General features: G+C 37.3%; 1 protein-coding gene across 2 annotated transcripts; it reads right to left on the minus strand.

Moving 5' to 3' along the window:
* Positions 1-1,705: 1,705 nt before the first annotated feature.
* On the minus strand, positions 1,706-18,397 carry slc37a3 (solute carrier family 37 member 3). Of its 2 annotated transcripts, none has more exons than XM_036577418.1 (15): positions 18,317-18,397; positions 16,706-16,881; positions 13,793-13,907; positions 12,064-12,156; positions 9,756-9,839; positions 9,433-9,578; positions 8,700-8,796; positions 8,349-8,433; positions 6,281-6,489; positions 5,914-6,055; positions 5,446-5,547; positions 5,303-5,350; positions 4,743-4,894; positions 4,292-4,357; positions 1,706-3,271 (listed from the first exon to the last, which is right to left on the minus strand). In XM_036577418.1, exons 2-15 carry the CDS (start codon positions 16,780-16,782, stop codon positions 3,179-3,181), a joined length of 1,509 nt encoding a protein of 502 aa, XP_036433311.1. In that variant the 5' UTR covers positions 16,783-16,881; positions 18,317-18,397; the 3' UTR covers positions 1,706-3,178. The 2 variants fall into 2 exon arrangements, with proteins under 2 accessions (XP_036433311.1, XP_036433312.1); XM_036577419.1 differs by having other exon boundaries at positions 16,706-16,834; positions 18,317-18,379.
* Positions 18,398-18,496: the final 99 nt, after the last annotated feature.

Below are 18,496 nucleotides of genomic sequence, written 5' to 3' on the forward strand. Positions count from 1 at the left end.
GTTACAAGAAAGGCTGTGTGCAGTACAGTCTGTACCACTTTCTGAAGAGTCTGTTGATGGTAATTTTCTTTTTCCAACATCATCTGACTTTAAGAACTTAAGATGTTCTGATGATGAAGATGATGATGTAAACAAGCAAGCTAATTTAAAAGCACGAGTGTCCATCTAGATGTGGTTCAGCAGAACATTTTATCACGAGAAGTGTTTGACAAAGTGCACACGTTAGAGTTTAGTGTCGGAATTTTAAAAACGCTCTCTGTCTCTCTCTGTCTCTCTCTCTCTCTCTCTCTCTCTCTCTCTCTCTCTCTCTGTCTCTCTCTCTCTCTCTCTCTCTCTCTATATATATATATATATATATATATATATATATATAGCTGTATGCTGCACTTCAAACACTAAAAAAAATGTGTTCTTCTGCTCTTTTTGAAATATAATTAATATAGTCAATTCCAGGGTCATTGGCACCCTTCATGGAAATGTTCTAAAATCAATAAATAAAATAAAAACTCATGCAGAGAGTGATATTCAGAATCTAACAAATGGGTAAGTTGCATATTTTTATTTTTACAAAAAAGTTTTTTGGTAACTTTCTTTTTTTTTCCAAAAATATTGAGAATAATAGTACTGAGCCACTTTCTGTAATGCTTAACAAAGTTGGAGAACACATGAGTGGGATCTTGGCCCACTCCTCCATGCAGTTTCCAGTTCCTTGATTTTTGGACCTTTGCTTGTGGACCGGCCTCCTTAACACACATCAATTGGTTCCATTTCAATTGGGTTCAATGTGAATACTATGAGAAACATTGCAAAACTTTAATTTTCCAACCATTTCTGTGGGGATTTTGATGTGTGTTTGGGGTCATTATCTTGCTGAAAAGTTCAACCTTGGCCAAGTTTCAGCCTTATATTTATACCCCAGAGTAACAGGAATTCGCCATAGCCAACAGTGCAGCTCCCAACGAAAAGCAAGATTTTTTTTCCCAAAACACGCAAATTTCCTTGGTTTTACTTAAAACATTTTGTAGGAGTGCTAGTAACTTTGCCCCATATGTTTTTGAAAGAATACACTATTATTAAAATAAAACACCACTACCGTAGAAATGATTTCTATTAGATAACTGTTCCTCCAAACATTTTTGAGGAACATTTGAATCATTATATGTATTGTATATTTTATATAATCGTTTTTGCCCTGTTTATTGTGGGCTGCCAGTACTTCTGGAGTTGACCGTACCTAATTAATTAATAATAAGGCAAATATCAGAAAGTTACCATATACTTTTTCTAAAAAAACAATATTAATTACATTTAATTACATAATCAGGGACCACTGGTGGCTTGAGGGCCATAAGCAACCGCTTATACCACTTGTAGCTAGAAATGGTCCGGACTGTTTAGTGTAACACCTAGTTAACATTAGTACACACAGAAAGTTACTTCCTTTCAACAAACACTCTCAATTTACCAAGGCATTAGAAACTAGTTCAAATCCTTAACGTGTTTTTTGCTTTAATCCTCCTGTTATCCTTAAATTTACTAACATCTTTTGTCCTTGGGGTCAGTTTGATCCCAGCAATTTAAACTTTTGGGAAATACCAAAGTTCTTGTGGTAATTATGTTTTTCCCTCCACCGTGTTGTGTGAATTATCAGTGGTTCTTACACTACTAGAGGTATGGATATATTGGGTTAGGGCCCTAAAGCAGGTTTTAAACAGCTTAAGGTCAAACTGACCCCATAGGACACTGACAAAATGTGTACAGGACACAGAAAACATATCATCATGTTAACTTTATGTTTACCAAGTTGTCCCCCCTGAAATGGGAAAAGTCATTAAATATGAAGCAAAAAATGAAGTCAGTCGCTTTAATTAGAGATGTTAAGCATTGAATGGAGTCAAATTTACCCCCAAAGATAACAGGAGGGTTAAAGAAAAAAACACAATATAAAAACATTAAATCCATTTTCGTACAGTCCCCAAAAGCACCACTAAAAATTCCAGTTCTTAGTTCCTATTCATCAAAAGACCCAAAAGACTACAGGCACGGAATGATCGAGTGATTTGGTTCCTCTCCATCTATACATATAGACCGCAACTATGAGGGTCCTGCCCCTTCATAGCAACCAGTAAAATCAAAATATCAATAAAAAAGATTCATAAATATCAAAATTTAAAAGCATAGTTCAACATTAACAAGTAACCCATTTTCTATTATTTTTTAGTTCTTTATGCAGCTTGAAAAAGACAACAGAGCTGCTTAGATTGGCTGATTAAAATTCATAAGGAACTGCTGCGTCACTCCTTTTTTTGGAGAACTAAGACCATCTGAATTAAAATGTGGGCTGAAAATAAAGGCACTGAAAGATTCATATTTTCTAAAGGCTTTCAATTTGTGAGATTGTGCCTTGTTCTAAAAGAGTGTCTCAAGATGAGAGATTTCACAGCCAAATCAATGTATCCCCCTTCTGCACGTCAGCCATGTTTACATCATCTCTGGCTGTGGGGACTGCAAACCTGCCATAATGCTTAAGTTTAGTGCTAGAACCCATTTAATGAAAGAACAGAAACCTTCCATTTGATGGCATAATAAGTAGGATTCATACAGTCCAAATCATGTAGCCAAATGGCTGAAGGACAAAAAAGATGTGTTACACAGGTAATCAGACCGAAGTGCTGTTAACTGTGCCAATAAACTTTGCCAATATAGTGAATAAAGAGGGCACCAGTTCCATGGCTATCATCCAAAATGTGTTCATTAACTCTCACTTAAACTGTCTCACTATCCTTTCTCTATCTAGTTATACAGCCAGCAATACCTGTGTTGCTTCACCAAATCACGCATGCTTCAGTCTAAACTATATTAAGCTTGTTTTCATTTTACACATGTGAAAATAAATGCTCAGCTCTATTGCCAACAGACTGGTTGAGCTGATTGTCAATGATGATGACTACTATGATTACCTTTACAAATGACCAATTTATCAATGACCAATCAGTGTCATTGGCATAACATATGAATCCCTGGGATCATGCACTAACCATTTAAATCAATCCCATTACTGAAAATTTTAAAAAAGCAGCCAGGGAACTGGCTACAAACTGAGTGTCTGGACAGAGACCCTGTCCACATTCTCCATACTAACCCCAATATAATAAGAGTCCAAAAAATAAGGAAGGTCTCAAAGCTGGTGCGTCCTTGCTTGTCTGTCTCTGCACATGGAGCGTACTTCACTAATAATAAGAGGAATGATGAATACAATGCTGAACCCTGTCTGTAAAGAAAAAACAAAAACAAGTCATTAATAACTCCCAAGCAGGAACTGACACTACATTCTCTGTCAAGTGAAGGAAAAACTCCTCAGAACAAAAGTGCTGTGAGAAGACGGTGGTAGTAAATTAGTCTGAATTATTAAACTAAAAGACAGCACACATGCTACTCTAATCATCTGGAGGATGGTGCTGCTTTTATTTAATTCCTGAAGCGGAAAAAGTTTTTACATTAAACTCCGTGAAAGATCAAACTCACAGCTCAAGGTCAAAACTATTAGTAGGCTCTAAGGTAAACTGAACTTTGTCTGGATTCCTGTGTTTACCAACACTCGTTTTAAAATGACATCTCACAGTAAATTACATTATAAAGCAATGTTAAGAGCAGTCAGTTAACTAGCTTCGCTGGTGACAGCTTGATAAATTCATCAGTATGAACAGGACTGAAAAGTGTACCATCACTGCAATTATTTCATTAAAGTTTGCTAAAAGACCTTGTGAAAAAGATGATGAGCCCTCCTCAGCATTTAATACTAGCTCCAGTGCTACCTTTAATATTAACATTGGTTTATCTGAAGGGGCAGCTTTCTTAGCTCAAATCTCCTCCTTATTAGACATGGCCACTTTAAAGCCCAGTCGCTAAAAGATTCCCTTTTTCAATTTATGTAAACATGGTTTCCAGAATCCATTTTTAATTTAAATTGACTCCAGTGAACATCTTGTAAAGCCAGTTTATTTTTAAATAATAAAACATCTTTACTCCTCAGTTGCTTCTAAATTTTCTTTTGTGCTACTGAGCTTTTATGTCTGTTGGCAGACGTGTTACAGATGTTATTATATAGCATGAAAAGAAAGCTTTATGGACATAACTAAAGGACACGGACTTGACAGTATTTTGTAAATGTGCAATTGCGATATGCCTTATATTGCATTACATCACAATATATATGATATATTACAATTTTAGCTATGTTTTAGCTATTTAACAAGTACAGCAGAGTTAATAAACCTGGGAGAAACCTTACCATGAGTATGAAGAAGTAGAAGACCCACATCCATCCTAGTTTGCTCTCAATGAGTGACACCAAGTACTACAAAGGAAAAAGAATATTTTCCAGTAAGTGTTGCTTCTAGCCATAAAAACTGAACCTTGCCTCCATTTATGACCCCACAGATGAGGATAGCCTCATCAATGTGCATCACTACAGGTGCATAAGACAGTTTTGGTTGCATCAGTGGGCGTCCTGTCACAAGAGTTGCACTGTTGCCCTTGTAATGCGTAAATGTGTTTAAGCCTATGGCTTTTCAAGTTTACTAAAAAGACACAGAGCTGCATTAGGAAAATAACTATCAACTTGTACTATAGTCTTCACACCCATTCCTACCTGATACACTAAAGTGGTCTAGGTTTAGTTATAAGGTAGATTTCTAAGTACAGTTTTAGAAGTAGTGTTTTTTTTTGCTTTCAAGTAATACCTGTCCCCCAGCAGCCCCAATGCTGCCAGTTCCATCCACTATGCCTGTGACGGTGGCCAAGGCTTCTTGACTCCCCTGCAGAGCTTCTTGTCTGCCTAGGTCTGCTGAGATTGCAGAGCTTATCATGTTTGATGGGCCGCCAATGAGGAAACCTGAGAAGAAAACAGAACATGCTTAATAGTAGCTAGCAGTGTACTTTCAACATTGTTCATCTGGGGAGAAAAATGTGCTACTGGATGAAGTTTTTTTTTGTATGAGACTCATTGGCTCTGACAAAGAGTTCCCACTACCAGTGCTACCAGATCTTCCCTTTTATTCGCAGATGTTTTTTGATTAAAAACAAAGCTGATGAAGATTTAGACCTAAAAAAAAACAGCAGTCTGTCGCACATCAATTCTACAGTACATTTTCAGTTTAAATTCCTCAGTGCCCCCTTGTAACTCGTTTTATGTAACTACAGATGAGGTTTAGTTTACAATGCAAATATAATTTCTGATGTGCTCCAGAATTATGCCAACAGTGGACCAATTTATGGACTGCTGCAGATGTTTGTTTCTCACCTGTAACTGCTAAAAGCACTCCATTTACCGCTTGATCATTTGGAGAGTCTGAGGAAGAAAATGAGTGAAAGACTGTAAAGTATACAGTAGTGTATGAACATGCAGGTTTTAATAGTGTATTTTACAGTGCAGCTCAGACTTACGGCTGTATCCTACTAAAGCTCCCATAGCTAGCAGCAAACTGACAGACAGCACAGGGGCCCTTTTACCGAGGAAATCAGAGATCAGGCCCTGCACTGTTCCACCTGAGAGAGAGAGAGAGAGAGAAAGAGAGAAAGAGAGAGAGAGAGAGAGAGAGAGGGAGAGAGAGAGAGAGAGAGAGAAAAATTATAATTCTATAACTACAAAATAAGACCATTTTAAAGAATTCTGTCCACAGACATTCAAGAACCATATACAATCAAAATCTCAAAAAAAGTAACGTCCTACTGAGCAATACTAACCAGATTTTGTCAAGCTGAATTCTAATGACATCACATATTGTTTTACTTCTTTCCTTTCAAAATAATCTTAAAAGCAGCTCAGAAATAAAAATGATGCTGGTGCAATAGCGATGATATTAAAAAAGTAATGGAACAGTTCTGAAATAAGATTTCAGAAGTTCCACTTACCAATGATCCCGCCCACGTCGTACCATACAGACAGCCGGTCTGCCTGAGCCTCCTTCCAGCTAAAGTTGTTGCTCAGATAGAATGGCAGCCAAAAGAAGAAGGAATAGTTCACCAGCTTTAGACAAGCATAGGCAAGAGAGTACTAGGAGAGCAGAGTAAGAGAAAACGGATCACAACCGTGTCAGTATACAGCAAGAAACAAGAATCAGCAACAATCTATATAACAGAGCCACTGAACATCAAATACATAAATAACAAGCTCATCTCCTATATCAGTAGAAGATTTTGTGTATGGCAGTGAAAGGCTCAGAAAATCCACTGTGGATAACAAGTAAGAGATTTCAAATCTCCTCTAACAAACACTCACTGGAAGGACTCCCGGCAGGCAGAAGGCCTGGAAGAAGCCGATGGCTTTGGTTTGAGACACAGGTTCCTCATCCCGCTGTTGTATAGAATAATAGCCTCCATCACAAACCACGTCTTCATCAGGCTCTTCATCATCACTCATGAGTGGCTGATGGCTGTCTGGGTCCCTTTCCACTGGTATCAGGCCTGTTGCAAAGCCATCACACAGACCTGAGAGCAAGAAGAGTTCATAGATGCAAAATCACTTCAAATATGACAAACATAACTAACATAGAGATTAAGATAATAGAAAGATTTGAGCAGTTAAAGAAAACATTTATAACCTTTCACTCATGTTATCCTATAGCAGCAAAACAGCTGAGATTTCAAGAATGAAAGTGTTGAGGCAGCAGTGGGGAACCCAGCGCCAGAGTCAGCACAGTTTGGTGATTTCCTTGCTTTATCACACCTACTAAACCTGCCAATTAACTACTGAGTTCAATCAGGAATAACACACACACACAAACATCCTCTAAACCGCTTATCCCTTTGGGTCGCAGTGGGGTGCTGGAGCCTATCCCAGCTGTCATTGGGCAGGAATAACAGAGCAGGAAAATCACTGAACTGTGCAGAAATCCACACCTCCAGGACAGGCGTTGCCCACATCCGTTTTAAGACAGGGGAGTCAAGTGAGGGTCATAACATGCGGTAAACTGTTACACTCCCAAAGTAAAATTTCACATCTGGATTATAGCTTGGTTAGCACTCATTTTAATAATGGCTAAATGTTCTATTTAAAATGGTCTAAATCAGCAATTTCTCTAGTATAAGTCAATGTGTAAAATGTATGCTATTTCCCAACATACCTGCTAAAGAAATCTGCCAATATCATGACTGACCAGGACAGGGTAGGCTATATTACATATTGTAAGGATACTGACTAAGGAAAAATAGGCCCACCCACATTTCTTACATGAACCAACATAAGTAGGGGAAACTTAAAAATTTGACTTTGTCCTGCATCCGCTTCCTTTTCCCTGAATTTTAAAAATGTCTTGTCATAATGTCTGTAATTTGTATGTCATCAAATTATTTTACACTCCTTCTACTGTTAGAACCTAGCGCCTCTTTGTTGTTAATACAAACTTGCTCATTAGATTTCTACACTATTGCTATTTATAAGAGAGAAATATAGTATCTTATGAAAAAGCTTGAAAAGTAAAGCACAAACAACCACTGAGTTATAGAGGCTGAGACAATAAAGTGGTACAACCCTTTTCGCACTCTCCCAAACATATATAAACTTGCATTATTGGCTTAGTCATATATTGGACCCGCTCTGTCTCGATGTATCGTTCTACATTTTTTGATACCAATTCCTGAACAATACGTTTTTCTATGATAGCCAAAGAGCAGTCTAGATTTTGGAATAGGAATGCTTATTGGCATACAGATGCTGATAACACTGACTACTCAGGTTCTAAAATTTGGTATTAAAATACAATAATCTTTCAGTAGTACCAAAGTTATTTGGTTGGTACCTTAAAAGTACTGCATTTTGAAACTCAGTCCATTAATGACGCTTTCATTTCATTTCAGCATGAAGACTGAAGACAAAGCTAAAGAGAGTTCTCCACATTACTGGGTAATACTTTAAATTAAAATTCAAACAAAGCTTATATAGACAAAACTTAAGTGTAACCAGTTGCCTTCAAAATTGGAAGCTGGTTTATCTCCATGAGTGTCAAATCACACTAGCCTAATTCAAAAGACAAGTATCACTTCAGTGATTTGCAATGGTGGCCTGTACTGGATCGGATATATGAAACCCATCACCCAGTTATAAGTGAAATGGCTTTAATGATTAGTGTCAGTAGAGTTGCTAAAAAAGTGAAAAATGCATGTTACTACCTACATCCCAACCTAAATACTTAACACACAAAAACAGTGCAAGCTACTATAAATCTGAGCATAGTTTCGGTAACCATGCACAACTGTAGTGTAACTGCAGTATGTGGAATACAAACAGAGGTTTCTAAAGGCAAGTGGACAGAACGTAAAAAGGGGTGCAGCCTTCTTCTGCTACTTACCCACTTCCTTTGGAGACGTGAGCAGGCCAAAAAACACAACCACTCCACCTGCAAACTGCACCACTGACGTCACCAGGAAAGCATACTGAAAACACACACAGAAACATGTAAGTGTCCATTTCCTGCATGAGACTTATCAAGTTTCTTTTATTCAAGTGATTTCCTGTGACAAAAGTCCCTTGTGGTTAGAATCAAGAACCAAGAGGGCTGGGCAAGATGCTGGAGGGAAACTACATTACAGAAAAAAGACAATCTATGGCAAGTAGCACTTCCCAAAGACCCATATACGAGGAAAGACAGAGAACAGATGGACTACTGAGCGTCAACAAGTAATTCCTGTCCTACACTCACCTCATAGCCATACTTGAGGACACTGGAGGCCAGGAACGCTCCCAGAATATTCCCCACTGATGCGCAGGCACTCCACAGGCCGAACACAAAACCTCGGCTAACAGAAAGCATACACACAACCTAGAATAAGTTACACAAACAGTTCAAAAAAACAAAAGGCAATTCAGACTGCTAGAAATGTAGTAAGAATGGGTGGGGTGGTTTGGCAAAAAAATGACTCATTATACTTGAAGACAATTTCAAGATAGACTATGATGTATCATAGTATTTTGTTTTCTTGAGGAAAAACACTAGTGCTACACTGAAGAACGCTATGAAAAACTATGATTATAATTGTTTCTCAAAATTCACCTGTTTGCAAAAATAAATTATTTAAAAATTAACAGAAGGATTTATACATTTGTAAAAATGAATAAATAAAATAAGAAAATTCCAAAGTTTGTCATCTGATTAACCACTTTGTTATTTTGTAGTTATTATATTATGATTGTTGTTTACAGGTTGTTTGTGACTGATCTAAATCTGTCTTCTTATGACACATAAAAAGTTGTTCAGTGTTCCTGACGATATCCATGATATATTTATTATAACAACAACAACATATTGTTATATGTTATCACTATCTGGTCATACTAGTAGTACAACAGCAATTTGCAATTTATGTCCCAAAGACAAACCCAATCTGACTACCTTTGATACTGCAATACGGTAAAAATCTCACACTGACACACACCCAGATTTACCAAACCAGTTGCCCATGACAGCCACCACACAGGGCCATACTGCAGACTGAAGCAGGCCATTTAGCACCCACAGACAGCAGTAGAAATACACATTATAAAAGTGCAGCCACTCCGTCAGAGTGCCAAACAGGAACTCCTATAGAGATACAAGCACATGAAAAGAGAGACAGAGGAATATTTTCATTTATGTATGGCATATGGTTCTGTCTATTTCTGTGTTGTATTGTAGTATAATGTTTTTTATTGTAAAGATCTCCAATGTACTGAAATATAACCAGTCTAAAAAAACATTATTTCAAAAATACTAACGTACCACAATAGCTGAACCACACAGTCCAGCAGAGAGAACATAACGAAGGTTCAGACGATCACCTATCACCCCACTGATGTACAAGCCCTTGGGAAAACAACACAACACAAATGTTTTGACACAAATAATACGTGGTAGTAAAACAAGAAGAAATGAGGGCAGCCGCAGTAGTTGATTAGCATGAGTTTAGAAACCAGCATTAAGACACTGTATTTGGGGAACAAACCCAGTACAAGGTTAGGGCTGACAATATGCGAAAAATAAAGCACTATGATACTATGACATTTCCACACAATACACAAAATATATCACTATTAGGGCTGTCAAAGCTAATACGTAATAACGCATTATGCAATCAATTATTAACTGTATTACTAACACTGTTAACATATTTTCCTAATTTGACCCTTAACCATCCATTGTAGTGCAGGCTGATGCCCAGCTGTTCATACAAATACAGCTTTAAATGGCTTTTAAATCAATAATTTCACCACCTTCTGGAGACTACACTTTTATTTTGATTGTTCTGTTAGTGACAAAATGGAATTTTCAATCATTAATTTTAATAAAATAAACATAATTAAGATAAAGGGTCACTCAAAGCCAAGTCTAAGTCAGTTAAACGTCTGAAATGTGTTCTCCACTTTGACTTTGATTCAGTGAACCAATTCAGTAGAACGATTCATATACATTATACAGTTGTCGGTTGGAACATGCAGCCACTGTTGCTCTCACTGGACATTGGTCTATGGATCAGTCCATGGAAATCACAAGATTTTCATGCTCAGGTTGAAGTGAAAGCTGATTTCACATAATGAAAAGAGTGTTACTGAATTACTGAAAGTAATAAATATATTCTAACAAAGCTTATTTTGTCCATACAGTTATAACAGAATTTGTTTTTTTTGTTTTTTTACATTGAAAACATCTTTCTTTAGAGTTAAATCTGAGCAAATAAGACAAATGTAATTAATCACAAAAGTACACAAAATAATTTAATTAATAATGATTCACTATTTTTACTGTGCCCTGCGATGGCCTGGCGACCTGTCCAGGGTGTATCCTGCCTTTTGCCCAATGACAGCTGGGATAGGCTCCAGCACCCCACCGCGACCCAGAAGGATAAGCGGTTTAGATGATGTATGTATGTATTTTTACGGTCAGACAGTCCTAATAATTACTTTGATATTTAGCTATGTTTCCTTTCTCTGAGGTTTATAAATATACATGTACCTCATCTCTCTGTTTTTGTCATTTTTAAGTTTTTGACATAATTTGAAAATGCCTGTTGCCCTTTAGATTGTGTGTAAATTTCATTAAGAAATGGACCAAAAGTCCTTGGACAAAAAGTATGGTTCCATTGACTTACATTAAAAGTTAAGTATGTTTTGTATATATGTTCCTCCTCCTGTGAAATTATCATTTTGGAGATACGAGGTCCGACAGCAGCGATATATATATATATATATATATATATATATAATATATATGTGTGTGTGTATATATATATATATATATATATATATATATAGTTTTTAAACAACTTAGAATGGACAAAAAAACAGAAAACATCTACACTGCATTTAAAAAAGTGCCAGTGCTAATTATCTTTTTAATTCAGTGTTTGCAAAAATGAACCATTATAGAAAAAAGAGAAGGAATTATGGAAAAATCGAACTTTTTGTAAAATTAAACAAATGAAATAATGACGACAAAACTCAGTCATCCAGTCAGCTTCTTGTCACTATGCACTTCATACAGTTACTACAGAGTGCCGTTGTTTACAGGCTTTCTATAATTGGTATAAAGCTGTCTTTTTATGATACATGTAGTTGCTCGTGTTCTAAGTGCTGATGTTATGCTCTTGTCACAACGTAATTTATTGCGATATTATGTCATCACATTGCCCGACCTCTGGCACATGCATGCAGCGTCTCAGCTGTGTCTGCATGTATTACATTACTTGCCTTTCCGTGTGTGTCCGTGCATTAGAGTAAGCCTTCAAAGGTCTGAGTCATAAGTCATGTCTGTTTACAACTGGCAGAGGGTAGTGTGAGTGTTAGCTGAGTACTCCTTGACAGCACACACTGTGCTTCCAGCATTACTGTGTTTCATGTTTATATCCAAGCAGTAATTGCAGGACATAAGCTCTTAAAGAATGTGTCTTTTCAAATATTTATTGCTCCTGCTCTTGACAGTCTGGACACATTCTGTAGCTGTAGCAGCTGTAGCATTTAGAAAGCTCTGCGGAACTAGCCACTATTATACAGCAAACAAACCCTCATTGTGTTCCTCGTCCTCCGTCACTCACCACGGCATAGGAGAAGAGAAAGATGGTGTCCAACGCACCCAAGAACAGTGTGGCCTCCCCATTGTCTGCAAACAGCTTATTCTCTTCCCATGTCTGTCAGAGTCAACACAGATCAATAACAAAAACCAACATTGAATCATACAGTCTTCTTTAACACTCTGAAGTCACAGCTCCTGCCAGCAATAACAAAAGCATGGTGTAATTCTATATTAATTATGTATTATTCATATCTCTATGAAACAGTAAATTCAATTACAAGTGCAGATTCTAGGCTTTAAAATGAATACCACATTTGTTGAAATAGAATGTAAATCTAATGTAAATGTAACTGTTTGTGAGGTAAAATAGTGGGAAAATGCCTCCTTAAGGACAATGTCCATTTTCTTTAAAGCTAAATCAGATCTGTGCATGAGTTCATCATGAACAGGATGATGCTTACAACTACACTCTTTAAAAAATAGTTCTTTAGTAAAGAAAATGGCTATATTTAGAACCATGAAGACCCCTTGCATGATTGATTCTTCGCATTGTGAAAGTGTTCTTCAGACTGATGGAGAATATACTACATATGGCTCTATATAGCACCTTTTTGAAAAAGGTTCTATATAGCACCAAAACGGGTAACAATCATTTGTAACAAAAATTACATAAAATTTCAGAAAGGTTCTACTTAGAACCATTTTCTTTAGGAAAGAACCCTTGAAGAACCATCTTTTGAGTGTACACACAGTTAGAGAAAACTAACTGGAACATTATTACAGGAACTGGAACAGCATTCAGTATTTAATTGTTAGGTGTAAATGATTATTAGGCAGAACGTGACAGAACAGATCAGGTGTAAACGTAACTCTGTTCAGCTGCTAAACTCATATATAAAATCATCTTCAGCAAGATGACTAAAAAGGCTTCCTAATTTTAGCTAATGATCGCTGCAGATAACATGTAAACTAGTTCTAGCTACCAGTAAAACTCTAGTGAATAAATTAAAAGTTATAAAAATGAAAATCATAACTAATTATCACTAAGTAATATACTTGTGGGAACGTGCTAAGCTGGCCTTTTGCCCCTTGTCTGGAGGGGGACGTCTTTCCCCAAAAGGTTTCCAGCGTAATAAATCCTTGGAATGCAGAGACCCAGATGAAATTACAGAACAAAGTAGAGCGTGGTCATTCAGTAAATGCCTCTATATTTAATTTGGCCCTATCATTTAATCAGGAGAGAAAACAAGTGTTGGGGTCACCCTATAACTGCCCTATGAAGTTACCCTATAAAGTTGCTCCATAAGTTACAGTGTAATTAAGTAAATAATTACATAATTACATAATTCGAATAGTGTTCCAAAATGTCAGTAATAACTACATTTAACTACAGTAATATAAGATAATTTGCCTGGTACTCTGAAGGTTTACTCTGACTGCTCCACTTATATATATGTATTCTGCTGGTTATGCTTTCTAACTTCTCTTATGTTGTCATACTTTAATAGTGAACAATTAGACGAATGTTTGTAATATTCTCTCAAAAATGAGGTTTGCTTTAGTTGCTAATAAATGGTTTATGTTCTACAAAATGGCAAATAGGCTTTGGTTTTAGCTGCTAAAAATTGTTTAGGCTCTAAAAAAGAACAGAAAACAGGGTTTGGTTTCATTTGCTCAGTAGCTCATAGTGGCTCTAGGCAGCACAGACAAAGAGAGACTCTGTCTGTGTGTGTGTGTGTGTGCGTGCGTACCTCCCCAGGGGAAAAGGCAGGTGAGCTGGCGTTCTGCACTGAAGGAGTCCACTGTGCGGAGATGCTAACTTTTACATTACTGAATGTCTTACGGGAGGCGTGCAGCAAGACATAGCTGTGTGAGCGCAGAATGGATCAGGAGGAAACACAAAAGAGAACAGAGAAAATTACAGATGATAACAGACACAAAGACTGTTTAACTGTTTTTTTTTAAACAAATCCACCATATTATAACAAGATCTTTCATTCATAGTTGATTTTAACAGACCAGCAGCTAAATTATATCGGCAGGTAGATGAGACATTTACAGCATAATTAAGTTTATTGCTGGGTTGGATTATGGGTGGCTGCATGATCTGATGGCTGCATACATCAACAGCACAGTGTAATGTTTTAAGCCAGTGCAGTGCTCAACAGAAAAATACTGCATATCTTTAAAAAATCCCTATCGAATATGGTCTGGATTTTCTTTAATCACTTAAACTCTAAAGCTTTACATTATGATGGTAGATGTGTGACAGTAAACAAGATATTCTGTTTTTCTGGGGAGCAACAACAGAAAATTCTGCCACAGTGGCCAACAGAACATTCTGGACACAATTTTTCTGAATTTTTGCTGTTAGATGCAGTGGATGAATGAAGAAAACAAACCAGAAAAACCCTCAAAAACCACACACACAAAGAAACCTACTGAAAAATCATTTGCGTGTTCAAACTAGTCTGTGGAACAGCACAGTGGATGGCAACAACATTGTCCTGCACCCGAACATCATTATGGAAATGTTTACACTGCTGCACAATGCTACTGGACACGTACTTACGCAACAACATTTGTTTCCGGTTAACATGTAAACACAGCTTAAGGGACTTTAATGTAAACCCCCACTTCCTCATTCTCATAACAACAAAGTTTAAATATTAGGCCTCATCCACACGTATTCAGACACTTATAAAAACATAGGACCTCATTCACCAACATCTTTTTAAGTTTTAAAAGTCTACGTCAGATTCATGATGTGTTCTTAAACTGCAGAACTGTTCACACCTTTGCGCTTTTGAGTGTGCATAGATTCTGTTCTCACCTCAGAACAAATCCTAAATAAGAAAACATTGGTGAATGTCAATTTTTTTCTTAAGAACGCTTGGTGAATGAAATTCACTGGTTTTCCCTCAGTTTTCTGTATATCTCTACATCCACATGAGATCGTAAAAATGACTGGAGAAGACTGTGAGCATATGCACTGCACAAAATATCAAGTGTGTTAAAGCTAAAGCAGAAATTTTCTTACAACATGACTTTGACCTGCAGGCCTTCGGAAAAGCTTTAAAACCCATGTCTACTCATTTTCATGATTTTCTTTTAAGTCTTATCTATAGTTTTTGTGCTGTTTTTAATATGAACTGGCAGAAAAACAATGTTACTTCTGTTTTCTGATGAGAGATTTTTTAATTTATTTTTTTCTGCCGTTTTCTTTTTGTTTTTCTTTTGAGTAGAGTGGAACTAAATTTGGTGCAGGTGATGTGAGATCTACCAAAGCACCAATCAGCAATGTGTATATGTTAGCTACTTGTTTTCGTCATCAAATTCAATGATAAATAAGATTATAACTCTCAAATTGCACCTAAACTGCTGAGCACACAGAAACAAAAATCTCAAAAAGTTTTCAAAAATCTCCACCCCTAGAAAGCATTTTCAAAAAAGTGTTTCCAGTTACCAAAAACGCCAGTTTGGTGTGGACTGGAGGCCAAAACACAGAGGAAAAAAAATGGATATGTGTGGACGAGGCCTCAGGTTCATAGTAGTTACTGAAAAAAAAGAATAATATCAAAACAACAAACACAGGGTTCAAAGGGGTAAAAATTATCACATGGACTGGGGAAGAGGACAAAATACTACTGTAAACACACCGGCAAAAATTCACACAATACAGGAAGGTAACATACAGCAGGGATCAAATCTCAACCCTTTCACAAAACAATGTTTTGTGGTTTCCAACATTACAAATGACATTCCAGCTCTACGTACAATGATGGCATTTATCCAGCGGCTAACAAAACACTTTATAAACTACTTTCAGATCAGCCCTCTGTCCAGCAACTTTTCAGCCTCTGGGCAGTTGTTTACATGCATTACAAAAGCTGTAAGGAAATTTGTAATGAAACTCAAGGGGTAAAATGACTACAACGTTCTATGTTGAGTTTCAGTGGCAAATTCCTAAAAGTAAATGCCTGTTAGTCTCAAACTAAGTCCCTACAAATTGCGATCACTCTCCAGACGCACTGTGCAGCATAATGCAAATATCAATATAATGGTATCAGTGTCGCACCAGGATATAAATTATGAATTATATCCATAATAACATTATATTCTACATATTTATTAGGGTTCAATTGCATTTTGTGCACTTTGCACATGGAGTCTAGCACCTAACATTTAACTGTAAAGTATGTAATTGGCTGCGGGATCCAGATATACTCAAAATGCACAAAAACTAAACAAATATTAAGTTTCCTTTTAGGAAATCTGAAAATCTGTAATGGGTTAACATTTGCAATAATGTGTAAAGATCCCTTTGGTATAATTTAAGAGAAGGAAGCAGAGCATGTGTAGTATGTTTGGAAAATATTGTATATTGTATTGTATATTGATGTATATTGGCCATATCTGGGCAGATGTGGGTGCAGGACACCTGATTCTACTTGTTTAATTGGTCAGTCTTAGTCTTGAACTCCTGCTTTGTTGCAACAAAATCTGCAGCCACATCAGCCACTTACAAATAAGCCAGGACAGCCCTGATCTATATGATCCAGCATTACTGTCTAGTAATTGTTTTACCCTGAGCTAGCTGTACCATCTCAACTTAAGAAGGCACTGATGATGACTGTTCGCCCAGCAAACAGCATTCAGCCTACCTAAAGAAGGTGAGGAGGAACGCGACCAGGTGATGGTGGGTGTACTGCGACAGGAAGGCGCAGCCGTGGGGCCACATCACTGGGGTCTCAGAAGGATGTGGAGGTGGTGAAAGAGGAGGGGATGAAGGTCTTCAGGAGAAGGGAGAGGGAACAGCACACTAATACATCATCCGGGGCTACAGACACAAACACAGTTCACAGAGCACATCTACAGAATTCCCTTCACTTTTTGAAACTACAACTGCACTGGAATCCATTATGATCAAGATAACAAAATTCTTCCTGAAAGGAAGGATGTGAAACTCGTCTGGTTTTTCTGACCGCACACGTGTGACACTGTATGACACCAGCAAAATATTCAGTCTGACATTGAACGGTAAGAAATTTAGCCACTCGTGAACCTTAAGACTTAGTCTTCATTTTCAAAGGTATTTAATGTATCATGTAATGAGTTTGTCTTGGAGCTCCTGTCCCCATTAGCCTTGGGTTCCTTTCACTAGAGGACACGGCTTTTCGCACATTCATCCAGAGAAAAAGGAGTGGACAAACTTTTTACACAACTACATGTTGGCAGCAATATATCAATTCATTGCCCACACTTACTACACAACATAGACTATATTCTCTTTACCAGTACACCGTGATACTGACATAGTATGAGTTTGAGCTTTAGCGCTATTGATAGTAATAAACACTACTACTAACTCCGCTTATATCAGAGTAACACTTTAATTATTCAGAAATTTAGAAACAATGGTGGAATTCCCCCTTTGACGTTTATAATACTGTGTTAGGTTCCCTTTGCTAGGTTTGTAACACATTAACTTAACAGTATTCAGGAAGCATGGCTCGTTCACATCACTCACGTTAACCTAAATATCATCTGAAACACACTGATACTGTGACAAGTTTGGAAAATATCGCGATTCTGATTTCTATCAAAAACGTCCAGAAGCATTACTCGATATAGCTGGCTGACCAAAAAGCTGACCCAACTGAGCATTAAAATATCAGTAAATATTATAAAAGCAAAGTTAAAGAAAAGGAGAAGGTATCAGTGACGGCTTTAAATGTTTTTACACAATAGCGACCTAAACATGGCTCACACCTCTCCTCAAGCCAAACCTCACAGAAAACGTACTTGGAGAAATTAGCAAGAGCCCATGGAACTATATAATAGGGGCCGTTGTTACGCGAGCAAGTTAGACAGCAGTGACCTTATACCAGAACTACAAAACAAAAATAACAACAAAACAACCTTAAATGACGAGCCTGAACCCATTCAGCTCCTTATTCACCAGCTTCTCTTCGATTTTTCTCGTTCCACCTTAAATGGTGCAGCAGTTACATTCAGGATAAAGCGAATAAGAAGCTGACCTCAGCTTCGTGTTTAAATGACAGTTCACTATTCTGTAGAAATGAAGAGCTTCATAACTGAACTAAATGAAGGCTGGCTTGTTCGTCTGCCTTGTAGTTTGGCTTATGGCTCACGTTAGACTCCTGTATTCTGCAGCTGATTATCTGTACTGACAGGATTGTTATGCAGTTATTCTTTATCCTCGTCACGCTGAACAACTGTGTAACATATTGAGGTGTGACAGCTGGTTTTACCTTTATTTTTCCATAAGCGCTCTTCGGGCTGCCTTTCAGATGTTGATGACTAAAAGAAAAGTGTCAGGAAGTGACGTCGAGGCTCCGCCCTCTCAGCTCTGCTAACAAACAAAAGTCCTGTATTCCGTATCGGACTACATTTTTTGCTTTTCTAAACCACTGTCCGCGTATTTTACCTTC

The sequence above is a fragment of the Colossoma macropomum genome, unplaced genomic scaffold (assembly GCF_904425465.1).
Source record: "Colossoma macropomum unplaced genomic scaffold, Colossoma_macropomum, whole genome shotgun sequence".
In the NCBI taxonomy this organism is placed as follows: domain Eukaryota; kingdom Metazoa; phylum Chordata; class Actinopteri; order Characiformes; family Serrasalmidae; genus Colossoma; species Colossoma macropomum.

Excerpts from the sequence above, each read along its gene's own strand:
- slc37a3 (XM_036577418.1), bottom strand. The coding sequence starts at position 16,782 with ATGTGGCCCCACGGCTGCGCCTTCCTGTCGCAGTACACCCACCATCAC. Across the intron at positions 9,840-12,063 it reads TTCTCTTCTCCTATGCCGTG|GGCTTGTACATCAGTGGGGT; the intron begins GTGAGTGACGGA and ends TGTTTTCCCAAG. Across the intron at positions 3,272-4,291 it reads TCTACTTCTTCATACTCATG|ACAGGGTTCAGCATTGTATT; the intron begins GTAAGGTTTCTC and ends TTTTCTTTACAG.